This window comes from Mesoplodon bidens (assembly GCF_964165515.1).
Source record: "Mesoplodon bidens genome assembly, chromosome: 4".
Lineage (NCBI taxonomy): Eukaryota > Metazoa > Chordata > Mammalia > Artiodactyla > Ziphiidae > Mesoplodon > Mesoplodon bidens.
The window spans coordinates 163,065,774-163,090,681 of NC_138160.1; the positions used below are offsets into that span (position 1 = coordinate 163,065,774).

The 24,908-nt window shown below is 38.4% G+C and overlaps 2 protein-coding genes across 2 annotated transcripts; one reads left to right on the forward strand and one right to left on the reverse strand.

Annotated features, from left to right (window-relative positions):
• RARS1 (arginyl-tRNA synthetase 1) lies at positions 1 to 24,245 on the reverse strand. The gene is made up of 15 exons (XM_081231209.1): positions 24,144 to 24,245; positions 22,685 to 22,819; positions 19,370 to 19,558; positions 18,341 to 18,449; positions 17,549 to 17,649; positions 16,999 to 17,120; positions 15,928 to 16,048; positions 14,336 to 14,465; positions 13,250 to 13,354; positions 8,522 to 8,700; positions 8,048 to 8,157; positions 5,442 to 5,547; positions 1,455 to 1,627; positions 1,066 to 1,313; positions 1 to 227 (listed from the first exon to the last, which is right to left on the reverse strand). Exons 1-15 carry the CDS (start codon positions 24,186 to 24,188, stop codon positions 118 to 120), a joined length of 1,983 nt encoding a protein of 660 aa, XP_081087335.1. The 5' UTR covers positions 24,189 to 24,245; the 3' UTR covers positions 1 to 117.
• Positions 9,406 to 10,806, forward strand: LOC308615393 (Y-box-binding protein 1-like). The gene is given in 2 exon segments (XM_081230787.1): positions 9,406 to 9,928; positions 9,931 to 10,806. Coding segments are annotated over 2 exon segments (948 nt in total). The 5' UTR covers positions 9,406 to 9,420; the 3' UTR covers positions 10,371 to 10,806.
• Positions 24,246 to 24,908: the final 663 nt, after the last annotated feature.

Consider the following 24,908-nt stretch of genomic DNA (forward strand, 5'->3'; position numbering starts at 1 on the left):
TAGCTGACAAATTTCTTTTACTTGTTTTTGTATCCACATGATTGATTGATTGTAAAAAAGCAAACAATGCTAATGGCCACTTTGGTAAAAACACACAGTGTTCAAACCTAAGGAGGATTACATTCTTTGGACAGGCTTTATTCCCAGGATATCAAACCCCTTGGCCATGACAGCAGCTACTGCTTCACATAGCAGCATACGCCACATGTTCACCTTCAATACTTCTCCTGAGAACATAGAAAAAGACAGTAAATTTTCTTTTTACAAATCACTATTAAAGAATCTATGTTACTTCTGGATTTTACTGAGAAGTGAATAGCCCAACCCATAGATGTTTTGGGGCTTTAATTAGAATCACCTTTACCTTAAACTATAAGGGGAAACAATCTAAGAAATAAAAGTGTTCTGTTCAAGAAATCTGTTTTCAACTGATGATAAAAGAGATACAAGGCCTGCATTGATTAGACTGTAATTTTATCTTTCTTTTTAGAGTTCTTTCCTAGGCCTCATGGTCTGAATTAACTATAAACTTTAACACCATAATGGTGAGATTCTTTTCCTAATGAAGTTTTAGTTCTCAGGCATGACTCTCAGAAATGCCTACTTGCCATGCAACATATTAATTCAGTCTACTTCATTAACTATGTAACAGGGTAGAGCAAAAAGCCTACAAAAGGTATCATTTTTTTCCCCCAAGGGTAGTTTTCGTTATCAAGAATCCCAAAGATTCATTCTGGGACCCTCAGTCACACTGCTTTTGTTGGAAATGTCCTATTCCTAGTGGCCTTCCAATTGTTTTTCTTTAGAGTCTTATGGTTCCATCCCATGTGCCTGAGGGTGGGGAAACTAGTCAGTTTGGGAATGGGAAGAATTCCGTTTATGCTTTTATTAGAGTGAGCTCAATTTTGTCTTGTGTATATGATATGGATTAATGTGTAACTGGGGGAAAAATGGGGGGGAGGTGGTTTCCATAAATCAAACAAATTGAAAACCACCTACATCCAACTCAAATAAATGCCTTGTTGGTGGCCAATCCCCAAAATGACTATTGGATGAACCACTCACCAGTTTGTCGATCTTTCTCCACACAATAGCAGCTATCATAGAATTCTGTGAAAGTAGTTGCCAGCTCATAGATATAATCACAGAGAGTGTGGAGAAATAAGTCATCTAAAATCTTCTGCAGAACCTCAGGGAACCGCAAAATGCACCGGCCTAGTTTCCATTCCTTCTCATGGTCCAAAATGATCTTGGTCTCTCGAGCAGCTTTCTGGAGCATTTCTTCATCAATACTGGCCAGACGTGCAATCGACCTGAAAGATCAGGTAACGGCCATCATTCCCCTTTGTTAAGTACATTCTTCTCCATTGAAACATGTATTAAGAAGTGACTGATATAAACTAGAAATGATCATCATTTGATTCAAAATAAAACAATGTTGTACCCACAATTACCTGATTCTAGTGAAGGCATACAACAAGTAAGCCGCTGTATTTCCTCTGTCATCCAGCATTTTGTCAAAGGAGAAGATATAGTCATTCAACCGGTTATGGGAAAGATCAGCATATTTGATACAGCCATAAGCAACAGATGTCTGAGCAGCCTTCAATTCCTCTGTGGTTAAGACCTTTTGGAAAAAGAAAAAAATAGTTCATAATCCTGTCTCATAGACAAAAGATGGGCGTAAGGAGCATCTAATGGTGCTTTTTAATCAGTAAACTTTAATAGAAACTTGATTTGTAAATTATGAAGTGTCCGCTTGAATATGTTACTCAGTAAATAAGGAACTGAAAGCGCCAATTATTAGTTTATATCCACTTCGTTCCACCAAAGATTCTGAGGTAGCTTACAGGAAACAAGTATAGTAAAATAAAAACAAAAATTAGGGTCAGGTAATTAACTGGAATTAAAATAGGGTGTCAAGAACTGGAGATCTAATATTGTTTTGCTAAATTTGGTCATAGATTCTGAAGCATTATTAGGTCACAAGTAAGTAAGTAAGGATTTCTGTTCTGGACATGATGCAGTAGCTTGAAGCAGACTAACCCTTCCAGCAAAATCAACTACTTAAAATCTGAATAAATTATATGAAACAACCATTTGAAGTCACCAGAGAGCATCAGCACAAGGACACCATTAAGACAACCAGCTGGTATGCTATCTGTCGGCCAGAAAACCTAACTAGGAAGATGATATTATTTAGAACCATTATAATTTTTCATCCACAATGTCAGATAAAATGACTAAAAACCAAGAGGTGAGGTAGGGGGAGGGAGAAAGAAGACAATAGAAACAACAAAAACAAGTGAACAGCAACTTTAAAGTCTGGAATTGTTTAAAGAATACTTATCAGCTACAAAGAAGAAAAATAGTAACTTTACAGTGGAGAAAACTGATAGTATCACCTTAACAAAGTGATCAAAATTAATATTAATAATCATGAGAAATATCAACATCATGTGCCTCCTGAAATAAAAAAGTGAGAAGAACTCCTATCTTCCCAAGACTGCATAACTGGAATTTAATCATGAGGAAATACCAGATAAATCCAGCTGAGGGACATTCCACAAAAAACCTGACCCTTCGTAAGTGTCAAGATCATGAAAGTCAAAGAAAGAGCAAGGAACTGCCCAGATTAAAAAAGAATAAGGAGACATGAAAACTCAATGCAACATGTGATCTTGGACTAGAAAAAGGACATCTGTGAGACAAATGGCAAAACTTGACTAAGGTCCGCAGATTAGTGAATTGTATTGCAGCAATGTTAATTTCCTGATTTTGATAATCATAATACGGCTGTAAGATGTTAATGTTTGGGGAAGCTAATATGGGAATTCTTTGTACTATTTTACAATTTTTGGTATGTCTGAAATTATTTCAAAATGAAAAGCTAAAAGAAAAATTTCAAAATGAAAAGCTAAAAAGAAAACTATGATTAAGGTATTCAAATAATTAGACGAGAGACAAAATTGGATGAAAAGCAAAATTTCAATAGACATTTGGAATACAGAACAGCAAAATATCTGAAGTAGAAAAATATTCAAAATAAAGCACGGAGAGAAGAAAAGTGAAAAAAAAGTGAAAGACACTTTGGGAGACCGTCAAAAGTTCTAATATAATACATGTACTTAGAATTCCAGAATAGAACGGGGCAAAGATGCAATATTTGAAGAAATATGGCTGAGAATTTTCCTAAACTGATGAGGAACCCAACCCACAGGAAGCTCAGCAACTCCCAAGCAAGATAAGTACAAAGCAAAGAAGGAAACTCCCTAACTCCCTCTCCAAACCAAACCTAGGCAATAAAAAAAACTGCAGGGAGGAATAAAGTTCACAGGAAAGGGTAAATATGTGGATAAATATAAATGAATAGATGGTCTAAAACAAACACTATACAAAAGACTCGAACAGACCCTTCACAAAAGACACCCAGATGTCCAATAAGCAATAGTCAACATAAATTACTCATCACAGAAATGCAAATTTTATCTCACCATAGTGAGATACTAATACACATTCACCAGAAAAGCTAAAATAAAAGACTCACAAAAAGTTATAGTGGAAGATATGGGGCAACTGGAACAATCACATATTAGTGGTGAGAGTGTACAACGGTTATAACTCTCTCCTTGGCACAATTTTTAATAAAGTTAAGCATAAGCCCACCCTACAACCCATCAATGCCATTCCTAGATATACATCCAAGAGAAAAAGTGCATGTACCCATAGAGTGGCTTGAACAGCAATGCTGAAATTAGCTTCTTATTTGTAATAGTCAACAAACAGAAACAACCCTAATGTCCATCAACAGAAGAAACATAATACTATTATCTAGGGACTTCCCTGGCGGCACAGTGGTTAAGAATCCACCCACCAATGCAGGGGACACAGGTTTGAGCCCTGGTCCGGGAAGATCCCACATGCCACGGAGCAACTAAACCTGTGCACCACAACTACTGAGCCTGTGCTCTAGAGCCTGCGAGCCACAACTCCTGAGCCCGTGTGCCACAACTACTGAAGCTTGTGCGCCTAGAGCCCGTGCTCCGCAACAAGAGAAGCCACTGCACACCACAACGAAGAGTAGCTCCTGCTCGCCACAACTAGAGAAAGCCTGAGAGCAGCAATGAAGACCCAATGCAGTCATAAATACATACATACTATTATCTAGCAATAAAAAGAAATGAACTACTGATACACCTGGAAAACAGAACACAAGTTATGATTTCATTAAAGTCCTCAAATAAACAAAAGTGATCTATGGTGACAAACTTTCTGGGGTGATGGAAATATAACTTGATTGGTTGGTGTTATCATTTCTATACATATGTGTGTGTAAAAATTCATCAGGCTTTACATTTTACTGTATGCAAATCAAAAAATACTAGCTGAAATGGCCAAATAAATAAAAGAGTCAAAGCAGTTTTTGTTATCATGCAGACTAAACAAATTGATTAGGTGACTAAATTTTCCATTTTTCATCTGATTGTGCCACTTGTGCCTAAGCCAGAACTAAAAGGCAAAACCATTCTGGAGATACCAACTGGGTATACCTGACAACCACCTACTGGAAATAGAGAAAAAAAGTATTTTACATTTCATTTTGCTAACAATGGAAAGGGAACAGATGGGAAGAATGTAGCCTTACAGCCTGCCTTCATGCTCTCTGGATTATCAGTGATCTACCCAAACCAAACAAGAGAGTGTGTCCTCAAAGAACCTTTTTTTGGTTTGGCTCTTTGATGTCTACATTTCTTCCTATTCTGTGTCTCTTTCTGTCATTTTATTCTTCTGTTTATAGTAATTATGTTCATTCCAAAATACCACTTGACTTGCAGGAGAGTAAAAGACCTAAGACTCTTTGAATCTCAATCCTTGACCTCTGTTATTCCCATCTTAAATTTTTTTTGATGCTTTTTTTTTCCACTTTGATGCAGTTCCTCCAAACTCCACACAGATCCAACCATAGTCCTTTCTAAGGGTGCTATGAAAGCCCATCATGTTTCCTACGCTGATGGCTCGTCAGTGGTCGCGAGTGGTAGGTGTTTACTGCTATGATCATTCTACAAATGCTCCCAGACAAAGGAGCTCAGCAGATGTACACTCTAATGTAGGCTCTTCAGTCAGACCGTCTCAGTCTTCAACATTCTCCCATCACTGGTTCAAAGCAGTGACAGGTGAACTGCCAATAAGAAGCAGAGATTCTATGCCACATTAACAAAGGCGGAAAAGGCCATGGCCTTTTGTAATAGCCAAGAGCTGTATTTTCATAATAAATACTCAACAATTCAAGAAACAAATTGTGCAATAAAATCTGAGTAATATAAGCCTGTCAAAAGTGGATTGACTCCTTATAATCCTTCCCAGTTCTCTCAATAAAGACAAAAATAAAAAACCACAACACAATGCATGATACACAATACACAAATAAGTCTTTGGATTACCTTGTCTCTTTCTTTTTCCTTCAATTTGTCCATGGAGCGTTTTAGTCCTTCTTCCAGAAGGTCTATGAGGCGCACTGTTTCACCTGATCGTGTTTTAAACTTCTTCCTGATAAAATTTAAATGTCCCAGTTAAACAGATTTTGAAGCAGACCTTCCAACTTAGAAATCTTTGAAAATTAAGGTTTGACACTGCCTTATTCAGCTGACAACCAGGGAGGATGCCAAAAGAAAGCAGATACAGTCAAGTGTCTCTGATCTATTAACCCTCAACTCCAAGCATTCTATGCTTTAGGCTCCTAATAGCATTCTCTACATGTTCACCTTTAATACATTCGCTAAAACAGAAAAAAGAAGACATCCGTTAATTCATTTTTCTGAACACAAAGTTTGGCTCAGTTGTTTTACATTCTTAGAAAATTATTAATTAATTACACTTTTGCTTCTAGAATTGCTTGGGAAATAAGCAAATTCTTAACTGGAATCTTACTTGCATTTCTCTGAAAAGTAATTCCACCTGTCCAGTGGTAACCAACCCTAGAAGCATATCGGAATCAGCCTGAGAACTTTAGAACTGGATGCCAGGGCCCCATTCATACTCACTGAAATCAGAATCTCTGTGGATGGGGCAAAAGTACTGATAAGCACTGCCCTGGGTAACTGCACTATTAAAAAGCATTTCATGAAAATTGGATTTTACCTATTAAGAAGAAGTTTGCAAGACATCCAAGTATATGATGTCTGTCTCTTTCTTTTTTTTTTTTTAAGTTAAAAAAATCCTTCAATCCCAATAATGGTACAAAGGAAGCATGTTTTTCTATCTAACACAAAGTCTGCCCAAGTAATTTTGATACTTCCTGTTAAAGTTATATATTCAGTGCTGCCTTAAAAAGGATCACCTTGCCCTTCATTACAGAATTAAAACTCCTTTATTATTCCAAAAATACATTAAATACTTCCATAGCTTTCCTTATACCATCCCCTCCCCTCCTTGAGTGTTCCAACAACTTCCAGACCTTCTGTGTGATGAAATGGTATCTATCATAAAGCCTAGCCAAAATGCTAAGAAAGCCTTCCTTAATGTCTTCACTTTGCAATAACTGGTCTTTCCCATTATTCCCTACCTGCACCTGCCTTGAATTTTTGTTTTTTTGTGTTGGTCTACTCCTCTGACCAGTGGTTCTAATAAGAGGGATGCATACCTGAATACCAAAAGAGCTTTCGAAAACAGATGCCTAATATCCACTGTAGACCTAGTAAGTCAGTAACTCTCCTGGTAGGGCCTGGCATGTGTATTTTAACAGGCTCCAAAGGGAACTGCTCTGCTTTAGAGACAGGCTTCTTCTTCAGGAAGGAGGCCATGTTTTATGTTATCTTCATGTACACACTGTGGAGCACCCAGCCAACGAGGTGCTCAATAAACAGGAAGATGATCAAATAAAATGGTAAGTTATTTATTGTAAAAAGCCTTAAAACAGAAAAATTCACTAAAAAATAGATGGCAGAATCTGAGCATTTTAATGTCAATATTTAAAATATGGTAGGCTGCTACTGGCTAACTATCACTGATATTATTTTTCTTTTTTATGGTGTAGGACACCATAATTACATGACACCGAATGCAGAAATATAAAACAACAACCAAAAAAAGAAGTAAAAAATCCCTTAGCCATTACATGATAAACAAATTAAATGCCAATATATAAATGGTGATAAATATCAAACATAAAAGGTAAATGTGTTAATTTTCTCCTAACTGTAGGAATAATCATCTAAATGTTAGTCAAGGGCTTCCCTGGTGGCGCAGTGGTTGACAGTCCGCCTGCCAATGCAGGGGACGCGGGTGCATGCCCCGGTCCGGGAGGATCCCACACGCCGTGGAGCAGCTAGGCCTGTGAGTCATGGCCACTGAGCCTGCACGTCCGGAGCCTGTGCTCCACAGGCTCCGCAACGGGAGAGGCCACAACAGTGAGAGGCCCGCGTACCGCAAAACAAACAAACAAAACCCAATAGTTAGGAAACTAAGATACTATAAAGCAATACTAACACGTGGGTTAGTTTTTCAGCTCTTTCTTAGGACCATGAAAACCACAGTAAGGACCCAGTGTCTTCTAATTAACAAAAAAGCGCAGCTATACAGAAGAGTCATATGTTACAATTAAATGTCTCATCTAAGGTATTTGGTCTCCATATAATCTTGTATCTAAAATAAATACCCTGACACCCCTAGCCTGCCTTTTACATGCTTAATTAGGGCTTTTGTACACTGGCTTGTTAAGCATCTTGAGCTAGCTCATGTAGTTTTTAGAAACATCACCCACTTTTATGTGATGGTAGTATTTAGGCCATGTCACCAAATCTAAAATGATACGGTGATTAAATAGCTAAGTGATCCTAAGACAATATTAAATGTAAGACGTTAAAAATTTCTCTAAATTCTCCCTAAAAGGCTACATTCTCTGGCAGTGATAAGACATAGGTACAAAACATCTCAGCTGCGTACACCACTACAGCATACGTAGACTATGGTATCAAATGAAATATAGCCTCTTTCAAATAAATCTGGGGGTCAGGTGTGTCACTTCCACCTTCAGATTTTCCAGACTTACTTGTCTTCCCCCAGCACCACACCAAATCCAGCATGAGACACTCGAGTTACTTCAGGGTCATACCAACCAATCATCTGAGCACCACCAAATATTGTCTGGAAGTGTAAAGACTACAAAGAAATAGGAAGAGAAAGTTACTTGCTAAACTTTCTAATTAAAAAAATGACTTAAAGCTCTTCTGCTTAGGAATAAAAATTTGTAAAATTCAAATCACTCACACATCTTGTAAGGCAAGTAAAGTTGTAAAAGCTCTTCTTTATTCCTTATACATGAGAAAAGGAACACCCTTTCACTTTACAGAGACAAGCAGGAAAGCTGAGAAGTGTACAAGTTTGGTCAAATCCAAACCCTGTTCTTTCCCTTATATTACATTACTTTTCTGAATTTTTGTAGGGAAATTTATAGGGTCTTATAGGGCCAAATGTCTCACCAATCGGACGATGTAAACATATACAAATCTTCAAACTCACTTACTTGTCCATTGTCTACCACATAGATGATCATATCTGCTTTTTCCTCAAACAGTCTTTGTTTAATAGCAGCCAGGTCAGATGTATCATAGGTATAACCTCCATCTGATTTTACTATGGTTAATGGTATGGAACATCCTGGAACAAACACTATCTTTCTGCCATCATCCACTTGCACAAATCCTAGAAGAAAAAAAAAACTTTATTAATAATGTTAAAAGAATCTTAAAGGACTGTAAGTGCTTAGCCATTATAGGATATTTATTAGAGAGCTCAAAAAAAAAATCACAGAATTTTTTTCCTCAATGTGACCTAGTATGAGCCTTGGAAAATGGTTATTGTCAAGGTGGTCTGGGCACCCAGGGTGTGTTCAGGGCACAGGTGAGATATCCTGGCAGTTTTCTGGACTAACACTACACTTGACTCCCAAACTCTTCACAGAGCATCCCACTGGAGCCCACCTGCTCAGCAGACACAAACACGTAAATCTGTGCTTTGTTTTCAAGCTGGAGTCACAGACTTCCTCTGGGAGGAGGATGCAATTTTTACCATTACCTCTTAAAATGTATTCATTCATTTACAGTTTTAAAGTTAAAACTGCAACAGAGTTCAGGAAACAAACATGGCAGGATTTAGCATTTGGAATGATTAGTGAAAAGTAAAAATAAAATCATGTTCATACACTCATGATGAAAAAGACAAAATTCTTGGATGCAAGAAGGGACAGGAGAGTACATGATGGAAAAAACAGCTATCTAGAGTTCCATCGGTAGCGGGAGCGGAGAGCGGACCCCGGAGAGTGGACCCCAGATAGCCCTGTGCAGCCCCACTGCCGCCGCCAGCCTAGTTACCATCACATTCCGGGAGGAGCCGCAGCTGGCCCCAGTCACCATCACCGCAACCATGAGCAGCGAGGCCGAGACCCAGCAGCCGCCCGCCGCCCCCGCCCTCAGCGCTGCCGACACCAAGCCTGGCACGACGGGCAGCGGCGCAGGGGGTGGCGGCCTGGGAGGCCTCACATCGGCTGCGCCTGCCGGCGGGGACAAGAACATCATCGCAACGAAGGTTTTGGGAACAGTAAAATGGTTCAATGTAAGAAACGGATATGGCTTCATCAACAGGAATGACACCAAGGAAGATGTATTTGTACACCAGACTGCCATAAAGAAGAATAACCCCAGGAAGTGCCTTCGCAGTGTAGGAGATGGGGAGACTGTGGAGTCTGATGTTGTTGAAGAAGAAAAGGGTGTGGAGGCAGCAAATGTTACAGGTTCTGGTGGAGTTCCAGTACAAGGCAGTAAATATGCAGCAGACCGTAACGATTATAGACGCTATCCACGTCGCAGGGGTCCTCCACGCAGTTACCAGAAGAGTGAGAGTGGGGAAAAGAATGAGGGATCGGAGAGTGCTCCTAAGGCCAGGCCCAACAGCGCCGGCCCCACCGCAGGCGAAGGTCCCCACCTTACTACATTCGGAGACCCTATGGGCGTCGAGCACAGTATTCCAACCCTCCTGTGCAGGGAGAAGTGATGGAGGGTGCTGACAACCAGGGTGCAGGAGAACAAGGTAGACCAGTGAGACAGAATATGTATCGGGGTTATAGACCACAATTCCGCAGGGGCCCTCCTCACCAAAGACAGCCCAGAGAGGATGGCAATGAAGAAGATAAGGAAAATCAAGGAGATGAGACCCAAGGTCAGCAGCCACCTCAACGTCGGTACCGCCGCAACTTCAATTACCGACGCAGACGCCCAGAAAACCCTAAACCACAAGATGGCAAAGAGACAAAAGCAGCCGATCCACCAGCTGAGAATTCGTCCGCTCCCGAGGCTGAGCAGGGCGGGGCTGAGTAAATGCTGGCTTACCATCTCTACCATCATCCGGTTTAGTCATCCAACAAGAAGAAATGAGTACGAAATTCCAGCAATAAGAAATGAACAAAAGATTGGAGCTGAAGACCTTAAGGGCTTGCTTTTTGCCTGTTGACCAGATAACTAGAACTATCTGCATTATCTATGCAGCATGGGGTTTTTATTATTTTTACCTAAAGACGTCTCTTTTTGGTAATGACAAATGTGTTTTTTTAAAAAAAATTTAAAAGCCTGGTTTTTCTCAATACACCTTTAAAGGTTTTTAAATTGTTTCATATCTGGTCAAGTTGAGATTTTTAAGAACCTCACTTTTAATTTGTAATAAAAGTTTACAGCTTGATTTTTTCAAAAAAGTCAACAAACTGCAAGCACCTGTTAATAAAGGTCTTAAATAATAAAAAAACAAAAAACAAAAAAACAGCTATCTTTGAGTGCATGCTACTTACTATGTGCTAAATACTATACTAAGTCTTAAATTCAACCTTCACAATAACTCTCTGCAGTAAATACTGTTATTACTGTTTTGTTTTGTTTTGTTTTGTTTTTACACTTTAGGAAACTGATGCTTGGTAAGGTGAAGGCACTATAAAATGCTGGTTAAAAACAAACTCTGAAGCCAGACTGCCCAGGCTTGAATCTCAGACTTATTACTTATTAGCTATGTAACTCTGGGAAGTTACTAACTTCTCTGTGCTTTTCTCATTATTAAAATTTCATTATCTTAAGTGTACAAAGAAAATATGCTAGAGAGGGTAGAGAAAAGGGAACCTTCTTACACTTCTGGTGGGAATGTAAATTGGTGCAGCCACTATGGAAAACAGTATGGAGGTTCCCCAATAAACTAAAACTAGAGTTGCCATATGATCCAGCAATCTCACTCCTGGGCATATATCTGGACAAAACTATAATTCGAAAAGATGCACGCACCCCTATCTTCACAGCAGCACTATTCATAATAGCCAAGACGTGGAAACAACCTAAATGTCCATCAACAGATGAATGGACGAAGAAGATGTGGTACATATACACAATGGAATATTACTCAGCCATAAGCAAGAATGAAATAATGCCATTTGCAGCAACATGGATGGACCTAGAGATTATCATACTAAGTGAAGTAAGTCAGACAGAGAAAGACAAATATCATATAATATCACTTATATGTAGAATCTAAAATATGACACAAACGAACCTATCTACAGGACAGAAACAGACTCACAGAGAACAGACTTGTGGTTGCCAAGGTGGGGGGAGGGAGGGAGTGGGAGTGTGGGGTTAGCAGATGCAAACTATTACATATAGAATGGGTAAACAAGGTCCTACTGCACAGCACAGGGAACTATAGTCAACATCCTGTGATAAACCATAATGGAAAAGAATACGAAAAATATGTATTTACATATATATATATATATATATATATATATATAACTGAATCACTTTGCTGTACAACAGAAATTAACACAACATTGTAAATCAACTATATCTCAATTAAAATTTTTTTTATTTTTATTTATTTTTTTATTTTTATTTTTTTGCGATACGCGGGCTTCTCACTGTTGTGGCCTCTCCCGTTGAGGAGCACAGGCTCCGGACGTGCAGGCTCAGCGGCCATGGCTCACGGGCCCAGCCGCTCCGCGGCATGTGGGATCCTCCCGGACCGGGGCATGAACCCGTGTCCCCTGCACCGGCAGGCGGACCCCCAACCACTGAGCCACCAGGGAAGCCCCAAATATTTTTAAAAAATTCATTATCTTATAAGTATGGTCCCTAGGCTCCATAATGTGACTAACAAATACCATTTCTTATTCAAGGAACCAAGTTTCCTTGCAGATACCAGATTGGCTGAACCCAGATCTAAGGCAAATCGTCGAAAAACATAAAAGATATTAAACCTAATTTACAATAATGCTAAAAACAACCCAGTTGTCACATCTGGAAGATATTAAGAAATTAATTTATTATTCTGAAAATTGATAAAGAAAAATAAAGGACCAAGAATTTATACTGTTTGTCTTCTATGAATTGTACCTCAGGATAACCAAAATCATTATGTGACAAAGTTCTGCACATGAGAATTCCAGGTAACAAACAAAGGAATGACAGAATGCCACCGTTTTCCAATCTCTAATGAAATAATAGAACAAAGTCATGACAATCAACAGCTGCTAAAACCTCTAGGGGAAAGTCTAATGGGGAAATTAAAGGATAGATCAGGCTGACAACACCTGAACCCACTAATTCATCTTAACATCATAATAAGAGAGCCAACCAAAAATTGGCATTCTTGCAAATAAACAAGACAAAACAAAAAAGGGAAGAAAAGAAAAACACAAATCAGAATTTAATCAAACCTCTTTAGAAAATACAGATAGAGGAATTGTTACATAACACCATATGGGAATCTCTGTAAGACAAACAGCCTAGTTTCTTCAAATAAATGAGAAAAAAGGATGGGGCTAACGGAGAGAAACCCATGACCTACAGAATTTATAGTAAACAAATGTGCAGACACTGAAAAAAATACTCATGATTAAAAAAGATTATGAATCAACTTGGGAAATTTGAACTCTTGACTCACTATTTAATATTAAGGAATTATTAACTGTCATGGAATAATAATGGTATTGTGGTTTTGGGGTGGGATGAAGGGCCTGTTGTTTCAGAGACAAACCAAAGCAGTTATACATGAAATTATATAAGCAGTGTATATAGGAAGGTATAGACGCAGTAAGATCGGCCTGCATTCATAATTAAGTTGGGTAACAAGTGCGTGGAGTTGGGGATCACTATAATATTCCCTCCGCTTTTGCCTATGTTTGAAAATTTGTATAATAAAGTTAAAAGAAAAAACAACTCACCTCTATCTTCAAACTCCTTCACAATATCATTCATCCTATCTTGATAGAAGGATTCTCCCCTCTCTATTAAAGAGATGTCCAATGCCTCATAGATTTTATTAAACTCTAGGGAAAAAGTTACCAAATAAAGAAAATGTAAAATTTAAACAAATAGGAAACATGCATCTTACCTTAAAAGAAATTATTTAATTGAAGCATTTGGAAGGAAATTAATTACATGAAAATGTATGAAACAGAGCATTACATACATACTGCCACTTTGAAAATTTGGAAAGAATATAGTAAGATACACATCAAAATTATTAATAGTGGGCAGGAATACAGATAATGTATTTCCTTTTTTCCTGTCTACATTTATTTTGTTCCTGCAAGGAACAAATACCTACTGTAATTTTTAAAAAATTTACTCTTAGAAAATATAAGTGAGAAGAGAAAAAGAGAAGCCTTTCCTATTGGGAGATCAACTGTTTACTGAATTTTCTTATATAGTTTTTTTCTGATTTGTACCATTTATCTGTTTGTATAGCCACGCATTAGTGACACAAGATAACCTATAGTAGCACAAAACATTTTACTGCCTAGCGTGGCAAAACAGCCATCAGCCTTTTCCAAAGATCTACTGGCTATTCTTGTTCATTTATTCCTCAAAGTGACCTTCCAGATTATACTAAAATTGTCTTAAAACCACAAATGAATGTGGAGAACTAGGGGATTCTGCATGACACTCTATCCAAACATTCTATTCCATCCTTTTGTGTATTTCCCTTCATTTTAGCCCTACGCATTCTTGGATAGACTTATTCCTAACTATTTTTATAGCCTTGGATGCTACTATGAATAGCATCCTTTTCTTTTCTACTTTCTTTCCTAACTAATTTTTCCTACTTCTGAGGAAGTTAAATTTTGCACCTGCCTGTCTTTATAAACTTTCTTTGTAGTTTCAACAACTTCAGAAAATACTTAAGAAAAATAATCTATTTGCTAGTCCTTGAAAATTTAACATGTCATTCAAGGTCAATTTTGAATACTCAAGAAACTATATGCAATAGTATCTGTTAGATGAATGAACAAAGCCCAGAAACTCACCTTGGCGGGAGACATCACAGATGAGCTTCCAAGCTTTTATGATGTCTGGATTTTTACTCTGGAGCAAAACAACACACTGGTATGCTCTCTTCTTAAATTCCTCCTCGGTATCAAATCTCTTCTTGGATTCCTGTGTTTAAAAAAAAAAAAAAGGTTAGGTTTGTAAAGAGTGACCCCCATATTTCTAGATAAAAAATTTGTACATTTCTCAAAAAAAGACCTAGACAAACCCCACAAATAGACTAGAGTGAGGAAGTAAAAATTTAGAACATCAGAACAAGTGCTCTATCTCAACAAAGAGTATTGTTACAAATGAATGCGCCAATAAAACCCTATTATTTCCTCTGAAATAATTTTTCTTAAAAATATAAAATTCTCACGACAGTGCTACCTCTACCTTTCCAATTCACACCAATGCTATGTTCCAGGAGAGTAATAATGAATAGCTAACAGATGAGGAGGAATTTTCTGGGCTCTATTTTCCATTCTGGATGAGCAATTCTTTTTGTAATTAAAAATAAAATTGCTTTCATTATTTTTATATCTATTTTGAAAGCAACACATGCTTACTAAAAAAAAAAAAAAAAAAAAATTATTGTTAATCCCACCCCAAACTGACCAGCAATAACATTTTGATGGAAATTCTAGACATTTCTTTATAATTACAGATCTATGTGTTTAAAAAAACCTGGAAATATATGGTTTTTCTTTTACCTTGGTTTTAAAATTTAGCAATGTATTAAAAACATTTTATTGCATTAATAGATTTGCCTCATTATATTCAGTACACAGAATCCCAAGAGATTATAAGTTATTTCACCCATCTGATATCAGTGAACAGTTTATTTTCAATTTTTTCATTAGAAAATACATACCAAAAGACAAAAATAACTTCAAAAAACCCAATAACAACCAACCAAAAAACCCACAAATGTTTACATTTTAATGCAGTAATCCTATTCTTGGGATACTGTCTATCATAAGGAAACAATTTTAAAAAGGAAAAAGACCTACAGTATGAAGTTTAAGCTCCCCCAAAATGGGGGAAGAAAATCCAACAATAGGGAGTGAAATAAACTTTGGTCCACAAATCCAAAATAATGTGCTGTTATAAAGTAACATGAAAGAGTTTGATAAAATGTTTAACAGGCAGAATACAAAAATGATATTATAACCACAAATGATATAATAAATGTTTGAATGTTTATATACGGATAAGTAAAGGAGTCACACTAATTGATTTAAAATTATGGTTTATGGTAAATTGTCTTTAAAAAACTGTTTATATATACTTAACAATGCTTTCAAAATATATAAAATGAAGACGATAGCTACGGCATCAGAAATTTTTAAATATTAAAATGTATTTTGACTAACAAACTCCTAAATTCACTTAAGAATGGGTAATGTGGTAGAATTAAATTTTTAACATACACCAATTAAAAAAGCAAACATGATGTGTTAAGGAACAGAGAGTTTAGCAACTGTTATAACATAGTAGCTTCAAATACCATTTTAAACTCCCTAAGGAAAACAAGTAATTGTGCTAAATGATAAACACACAAATAATAGAACAATAAATGAAATCAAACCTTATAAAAAGCCTGAAGATCCCCAATGGGAGGTGAAACTGTTAGGTAATCCGGAAATCTGTCTTGCAGGTGAGCAATGAGCATGCCAAACTGGGTTCCCCAATCTCCTACATGGTTTAATCTAATACCAAAAACAGAACATAAAATCACTTTAAAATGATAAACATGGTTATATTAGAGGAATTATATTCCATTAGGAACCACTAACATTAAGTGCCAGTACATTACATTTAGTAATATCTTTTTATGGAGGAGTTTCCTTAACTGGTCTGAGAGGCAAAGACCAGGTCTGTTATGTTTAGCATTGCATACCCAGGAATGGAGGATGCAAACAGCAGGCCTCTAGGATTTGCTGAATGAAGTTCCTATCAATGGACTGTGATCTGTTTATTGTGTAGTTAACTGGGACAATGGCAGCTGGGCCAATGTTGGTCATTACCACAATTTTATGAAAATTTAACTTTTCAACTAATTATCTTAGTGTAGTTAGTGGTTCCCAAATGTCAATGGACAAAATTCTTCAAAATATGTCAATCCAACCACTTCTCATTCCTCACGGCTTTCATCTAATCTCAAACCACCAGATCATCTCTTAACTGGATTATTAAAACAGCCTTCTAATTCATTACTATAGTTTCTCCCTTAGTTGCCTAGCTTCTTCACAGAAACCAGAGTAATCTCTAATTAGATTACATGCCCTACTAACTAAGACTTTCCAATAACTTCTCACTGCACTTAATAAAATCCCAATTTCCTACCATGGCCTACAAGGCCCAGCACAATCTGTTTCTTGCTTACCTCTCTCACTAGAATATATACCCCTAGTATACGCGAGGCAATCAAGAAATATTTGTGGAACAAATGGAGGAGCTTTTTCTTTGGTTCCGCCCCTTACCCCAAGTCTTAAAAGCTGTTAGTCCAGAGGAGGGGCCAAGGACATAATTTAAAAGCCTAATGGGTGATTATGAAGCAGAATCACACTGATGAATCACTGATTTAGTCAAAGATTCTTTCTCAAGTGACATTTTCCCTTGTCTATAGAAATCTCCAAAGAAAGCCAAGAGTACATACCGCAGCACGTTATATCCTGCAAACTCAAAGAGGCGGCACATGCTCTCTCCTATGATCGTTGACCTGAGATGGCCTACATGCATCTCTTTAGCTATGTTGGGAGAGGAAAAGTCAACTACAACCTAGGATAAATAATAAAGATTTTTTTTAAAGGGGTATAAACATTTTATTCTGCTAGCACATTCATTAATAACATTTAATAATAAACTTAAGACTTAAACAGTAGCTTGCATTGTAATTCAATTGTGTTAGGTTTTCTGATGAAACCTGTCCATTATTAACTGAAAAATAATCAAATTTGTTTAAACAAATTCTATTCTCTATTTCAGAGATAACTCATAAATATCGGTTGGCTACCTCAAATGCTTTATGGAATGAAAGAAAAAAATCACATGGCAATCAAGGCCCAGGGGAAAAGTTACTTCACAGCTATGTTCATAATCTCAAAATATTAATGATTAAATCTCAGTATAAGAAGTAAAAGCCATTCCTAGTTACAACTAACACAATTCTAATGTATTATTATATCAATCAAAAATTGTACATATACCTTTTTGTTCTCTCCAATAGCAGGTAGTTTAACACCATTCACCAAGAGGTTGGTCAACTGTTGTGATACAAAGTCCTTTCTTAAGTGGACATTAATAAAACCTAAAGAACAATAGAGAAGAGAAAAAAAAATCAGAGAGCCTCCAAACTTGAGGACTGCTCACCCCCAAAGCCTTTCTCAATTTCACTTATGCTGGCTCCAGAGCCTTAGTCTGGTTCTGGCAAAACTTTTCAGGCTTCCAACACCACTTGGGGCCTTGGCTTGAGCGCTCCTGTAAGTTCCCTGTTTCAGCATCTATTTCAAACCTTCACCACTCTCCTGAAAGCTTCTTACTTAATTCAGGGCCCCTTCACTCTCAGCAAATGATTTATTTACCTCTTAACCGAAAAGAGATGATTCTTTCGTACAGAATACCTGCCATGATCTATCTCCTTTTTGCTGATGAAAAACTAAGCCAGAGGGAGATAAAGTTAACTCATCCAAGACCAGGGTGGCTAAGTCTAGTTTAAAACTAGTTTCCTACTCTCAGTCTAAGGTGCTTTCATCATCGTGTTCAGTATACAAGTTATAACCCTATTTTTATATTTAAAATGGTTTTCTTGGGAATTCCCTGGTGGGCCAGTGGTTGAGACTCGGCACTTTCAATTCTGTGGGCCCGGGTTCAATCCCTCGGTCGGGAAACTATTGGTAAAAATCCTACAAGCCGCGTGGCACGGCTAAAAAAAGTTTTCTTATTTCTAAAGGACTCAGCAATCAATACAACTACTTAAGAAAGATAACATTATGACATACCAGGGCCAGCAATTTCAACTTTTTCAATATATTCATTGTCTGGGAGGTGTTTGATAATGTTTCCAGCAATTTCCCTTGGATTAACTTTCTGTTCCTTGGTTTTGAGCATCTATAAAACGTAAATGATTCATTACACAACAGGTTTCAGCAAGGTACTAGGAAATGCACAACTGACAAAGCATCAGATGCATTTGACATAAGACCCATCAAAAGGCAGAAAAGCAGAGACCAATGACCTTGTAAAGGGACTGATTAAAGCATCAGACATCAAAGTGCCAGAGGAATAAAAAAGTGCCAAAACCACAGGACCTCCATTTGAAAATGAGTTCCCAAAACTATCTAGAAGTTTTTAATGAAGACTTCTAAAGTCTTTAGTTATAATGCCCGTTTCCAGGATATTTACATTCCTAATTTGCAAATATTCAGAGTTGAGTAATAAATAGCACCCTTATAAACTTAACTCCAGCATAGATAGACACATAAAAATTATCTAGAAAAAAATCTGGTCTCTTTAGATGAAGCCTTTCTATTCAGCAATGAAAAGAAAGCAAAAAGTCCCAAACCAGGGGCAATAAACTACTAACACATTAGACAATGTAGCTATTAAAAATAGGGAACTCCTCTGACTGAATATGAAATACACAAGTCCACCTCAAGACACATCTCCATCAAATATTTGATGGGAATGCTGGTTCCAGACAGCTAACTTTTAATCCCTCAACAATAACACAAAGCCATCCTGGACACAAAAGGAGGGAAGTGCCAAAACAATACCAACTATTACCCTTAAACACTGAGAATATATATAGAGAATATATATATATATATATATATATATATAAAATTTAAATATTCAAATTAGTGCTTTTTAAAAATTAAAAACATACATTCCCTTTTTTCAAGTTTTTCAGAACTGTGGAAAATGTTTTCCCGAGGATACAATGTGCTATTATTTATGGAAATGGTAATGATAACTATAATGCTTAAGAAAATCACATCACCAGGAATGCTTTATAATAATATAATCACCTGAGAGATACCCATAGCACTATTACACTGATAGTCCCCAAACTTGGGCAGTTGACTTGGTGTCACTATCAGTGGAGGATTTTCCAAATCTGGATAGGCAGCCTTAATGGCACAACCAAAGACCTCTTGTAGGCAACTATTGATGTTAAGCATATTTTTAGTTGGTTTGCTCCTTTCTGCTTGAAGACTCTGTAAGAAAAGAATGAAAATGTCAATAAATTCTAAATTATCATATAAAATTTTCCCAAATATTCTGCAAAACCTTGAAATGTCTTCAGAAGAACTGAAAGGTGATATACACTGATAGTGTAACGCTCTCATACCTAGGATATGCTGAGAAACATTAATAGGACAAGTCTATCCCACAGCATCTAAGACATACATGTAAAAATGTCCTGAGTACTTTCTTTCTACCGTTATTTTATCAGAACAGAAATTAGCAATAGAGAGTAAGGGGCTGATTGGATTTTCTCAGCTTCCCTAAAGCACTGAGAAAATAATACAAAATAAATCCTAAATAACTTCTTATCAAATGACGGAACTGAAAGCTCTATGGACAAAAGAAATAAAAAAATACACCCTCTCCATTAAAATGCTGACCCCTTCAAGGCATGAAATGAAACAGATAAAAAATACTGCTGGGTAATATTAATATATCAGAATAACAGGTTGTTTTGTCTTACTGCTATTCCCATGTTGGATTACTACTATCTCCTATTTCTCACTTTCTCTGAAGTGGAATATACTCATTTAAGATGGTGTAGAATTAATTAATTACCTCTATTATTGCACTTTTCATACCTTCTCCAAATTATCTGTATCACCAGACTTCTGATTGCAAAGAAAGTGTCCTATTTATGGCTCTATCCCTGGCACCTAGCATTGTACCTGCCATGTAGCAGGTCAAGATGACTGGTGACTGAACACATATGCTCATAACGGAATACAAATGAAAATGCTGCTACAAAGTAATCACAACTTTACATCAGTCAAAATGCCAATGATGTGCAATATGAATGGCAACAATAATGAAAACTATTATTCGAGTGGTACTGAACTGAGTACTACTGAGTAACTTGAGTCTCAAAAACTGAGTCAAGTGCTTTATTTATTTATGTGCATTATTTTACTTCATCTCCATAACAAAAATTCGGTTTGTGACTACTATCATCATTTCCTTGTGGGCTAGAGATTAAGTAACTGGCCAAAGATAACAAGGGCAAGTGGCAAAGTCAGGATTCATGATCAGTCCTGCTGGAATGGAGCATTTCAAGTTCTATGCTTCCTCGTCACCCTCTCTACCATATGGAAGAAATTATATTCTTTAAACTCACTAAAATACTGATTTAAATTTTTAGTTAGTCAATAATTGACTCCCCTGTGATGACACACTCAAAAAAGTGGAGATATGCTTTTCACAATCTAAAGATTTCCAATAACAAATATTAGGTTGGCCAAAAAGTTCATTCGGGTTTCTCTCTAACATCTTAACGGAAAAACCCAAACAAACTTTTTGGCCTACACAATACTAAAGTTATTTAGATATGATCCTAAGACCCAAAACCAATTGTAGATAAATCTCAATCTATTTTTAAAGGCTGGGAATATCAGTATATATGTATGGATGTGTGTATGTTTTTGTGTGTATATATGTAAACACACGTATATGAATCCATTGTACTTAATTTCTACACCATGCAATTAAGTATTTGACTATAATTAAATACTTTTCCGCAGCCTGTTTCATATGTGCAAGTCTTTTCTCCCCCAAAATGGTAAGTTCCATGAGGTTAAGAAATACGGTACAAACACCTTTGCTATAACTCAATATAAGCATTCTGAAACACCTCACATTATGCAAAAAACAACAACAACAACAAAAAAAACTCCTAAAACCACAGAGCTTTTGAGAAAATTAGCATCAGAAGCAGACTACTCAAAATCTGTGATTTTGTAATAAGAGCACCATCACATAGCAATATTAACATTGTCACTGGTGAAGAACGTACCTGTAATTCTAATAAGTACTAAGTAAATATAAGACTTAATCTTGGGGCGGGGGAACACAGCTCAGTGGGAGGGGGTATAAGGAAGAGTTGAGGCTGTTGAGTTAATGAAAACAAGGGCAAAAATGCCTCTGAGACAACCATCCAACACGTGTTTCTAACTCAGAGCATGTGGCCAAAGTGAGCCAGAGGAAGAGGGTAGGGAGAATGGGCATCCCACACTATTTATTCTTCTGTGGCTTGCTGTTCTCTGTTGCGTACCTCGCATTCAGTGCTGTTACTCAGTAGGGCAAAGTATCTACGAAAGAACCAATGCGCCTTCCACATTACACTGACAGAATTCTCCTATTTACAGTTAGAGCCAGTTCCCATTATGAAAATGTGTATTAGAATACAGTGTACTTCCTTTTGTATCTTTTCCCTCCTAGACTCTAGCACATATTAGGCATTTAACAATACCTCTGAATTGAAATAAATATAACAGGGAAATGAGTAGAAATAAGTGCAGAATGAATGAGGTAATCAGAAAGGTGAGATATTTTGGGGGCAATTCCATGGAAAAGGAATTTTGTGATTTTAGAAGACTTAAAGCTATTTTAAGCAGAAGAGATCACAGTAGGTAATAAAAAGACTTCATGGGAGTGGGGCAGGCAGAGTCTAAGATGAATAAATAGGGTAAGCTTTGGAAAAAAGGTATAATGCCAGTACAGCCTGGTTGAAAGTAGTACACACACAGGAGAACAATTATAGGAGTGAAGTCATCCTCTAGGATGTGTCATCAGCAGACCTGAAACGCAGGCCAAGAAATTAAAACCCCAACTGAAGCAAGCTCACTATGTTGACAAAACTTATAAACACTGTTCGATCATGAAGTCATTAAATAACCAGTACAACACAAGCTTCATGGCAAAAAATGTTCTGAAATACTAAGTGGAAAAAATATATATATATATGACGTTGTAAAATACGAAAGTAAAACTGTACAATAACCAACTTAAAGCAGAGAAGGGCTGTGGGTGTATTTAAAAGTATTTCCATTTGATAGAAGCAATTATGTAAAATTAAGCTGGCCAAACACTTAGTATGATGAAACATTTCAAAGGGCCCTAGAAGGACAAGAGCAATTGCTCCATTATCTGCACCAACAACTTAGTCCTAACTTGTCTCATGCAGGGAGAAAGGACAGGGTTTCTTCACTCCCTTTTCCAAATTCCTCAGGGCATGCTTTCAGAATCTTCGATAACAAGGATTTTAAAAAAAGACACAATAATTTAAATTGTAGAATGAAACCAGAACCCAGAGTACTCACCTTTTGAAGGATATTCAGCCGATACTTTAATTTTAAATTTTCTTCCCGCAACTGTTCCAAATTTGAAGAAGCTTCTGAACAACTGCAGTTTTTCAACCGATCAATTTCAGCAGTCAGAAACGTAATCTCTTTCTCCTAGGAAAGAAAAGCCACTTTGTTCAGTCCGTCATGACTGATGACTCCCACGACGTGATAAATTGTACCCCAGGCTTACTTCCTCCTTTCCCCTCCTCTCCACCTGGGTGTGGCAGAGGTGATGGGAATGAAGGAGTTTCCTTTGGATAAGCTGTGATGTTTCTTCCTTGAGGTTTTTGATCACATTAGGATATTATCCTTGATAAGAAAAAATGAAGCATGTGTGTTGGCGGGGAGAAACAGGAGTGTTAAGCATGCAAGGGGATAAGCTTCAGATCGCTTGTGGTTTTTTTTTTTGGCTCAAGTGCCATCCCTTCCGCCTTTTCTGAGACAAAAGGATTTCCCTGTTTTTTCCTCTCTTTGTTTCCAGGGTCGTAGGTCCTAGACTAGATGTTCTCCTCCAACTAAAGACGTGTCCAGTCAAAAGAAAATCAAGCTTCCAACCTAACTGCATTACGAGGGGAGACACGCCCTCACTTTAACTGTCAGATTGTCTACCTGGACATAACTACAGCCGAAAACACTGCCATAAATGAGCATACGTTATGTTCCGGGCACTGAGCTAACACTTTTCAGAAATTATCTCTATTATTCTTATCACAACCCAGCGAGAGGATACTTACGGCCCCACACGGACAAAGACCATGCGAGGAGAGCGGTAAAGAACGAGCCAATCTACCTGACCAACTTGTACTGTTGTGAGGGATTTAGCATAAGGCAGTTCCCGTGATGAGATGACACTGCGTAACCTACTTTCCCATCACCCCTCCCACCCCTCCCCACCTGGGCCTAGAGGGTAAGGGAACTGTCACTTTTTGACAAACTATGACAGTTCTTCCCCCCACGAATACTGAGGGCGAGAGAGCAAACTCCTGCTTGATAATGAACCACTGCACGGGCTTTTCAGGATTCCTCCTGATCAGCAGCACGGCGAGAACGGTGGCTGAGCTGCAAACAGGACCCAGGGCCCCTCTGCCGGGTCCCGCGCTTCCACCGAGAGCGCGCGCGTGTTCGGGAAAAGACGAGCACTGCTCGAGGCTGCATTCAACACGCCAGGCTCCAGCAAACCCCCCGCGGACACGCTGGCTTGGGGAAGTCAGAGAGAGGGGGACCTCCACCTCGCTAAACGTCATCGTCACCCGGGCCTGGAAACCACGGGTTCTTCCTCTCCCACCTCTGGGAGAGCGTTCCTGGGAGGGCATTAGCTTCCGAGGCAGCGCAGGCCGGTCCCCGCCTCGCTGCCGTCGCCTCATCGCTGCCCAGGCGGGAGCCAGGCCCCGGCACCTCCCTTCCAAACCTTCCCACCGGACCCACGCGGTCCCACCTGCTGCAGCAGCCGCGCGGAGCAATGAGCAACTAAGCCGTCCATCCTCTCGTCAGCGCCTTACCCACCAAGCCGCCGGAAGCGGAAGCGGCAAGCCCCTCCCGGAAGCGGAATCCCTCTCCCTCTGCCCTTCCCGGCCCCGCCCAGCCGGCTCGTGGGTGTCGCCTCTGCTGCCCCCTGGTGAAGTCCAGGAGACACTGCGGGGAGAACCCGCGGGAATTTTCTGCCAGGATTGGGAGGGCTGCAGCCTTTAGATTCTGATGTTGGGACGAGGGCAAAGGATTTGAGGGGAATCGGACCAGAGCTGCTCTTTGCTCGACTGACTTGGACAGAGGCACTTACCTAAAGCCTTTGTCTCTCAAGGGCTTCATTTAACCCCTCCGTGAAATGGGTACAGAACTAACAAAATCCATTAATTTATTCAACAGCATTTATTATGCACATTAATATGTCAGCACTATGCCAGGCGCTGGAACACAGCTGGAAACAAGTCCGACAAGGTTCTCACTTTCATGGAGGTTACATTTTAGAGGGAATAGATATACCAGACAAGAAAGTAAATAACAGTTAAGAATCCACCTACCAATGCAGGGGACACAGGTTCGAGCCCTGGGCTGGGAAGATCCCACATGCCGCGGAGCAACTAAGCCCGTGCACCACAACTACTGAGCCTGCACTCTAGAGCCCAGGAGCCACAACTACTGAGCCTGCGCACCTAGAGCCTGTGCTCTGCAACAAGAGAAGTCACTGCAGTGAGAAGCCTGG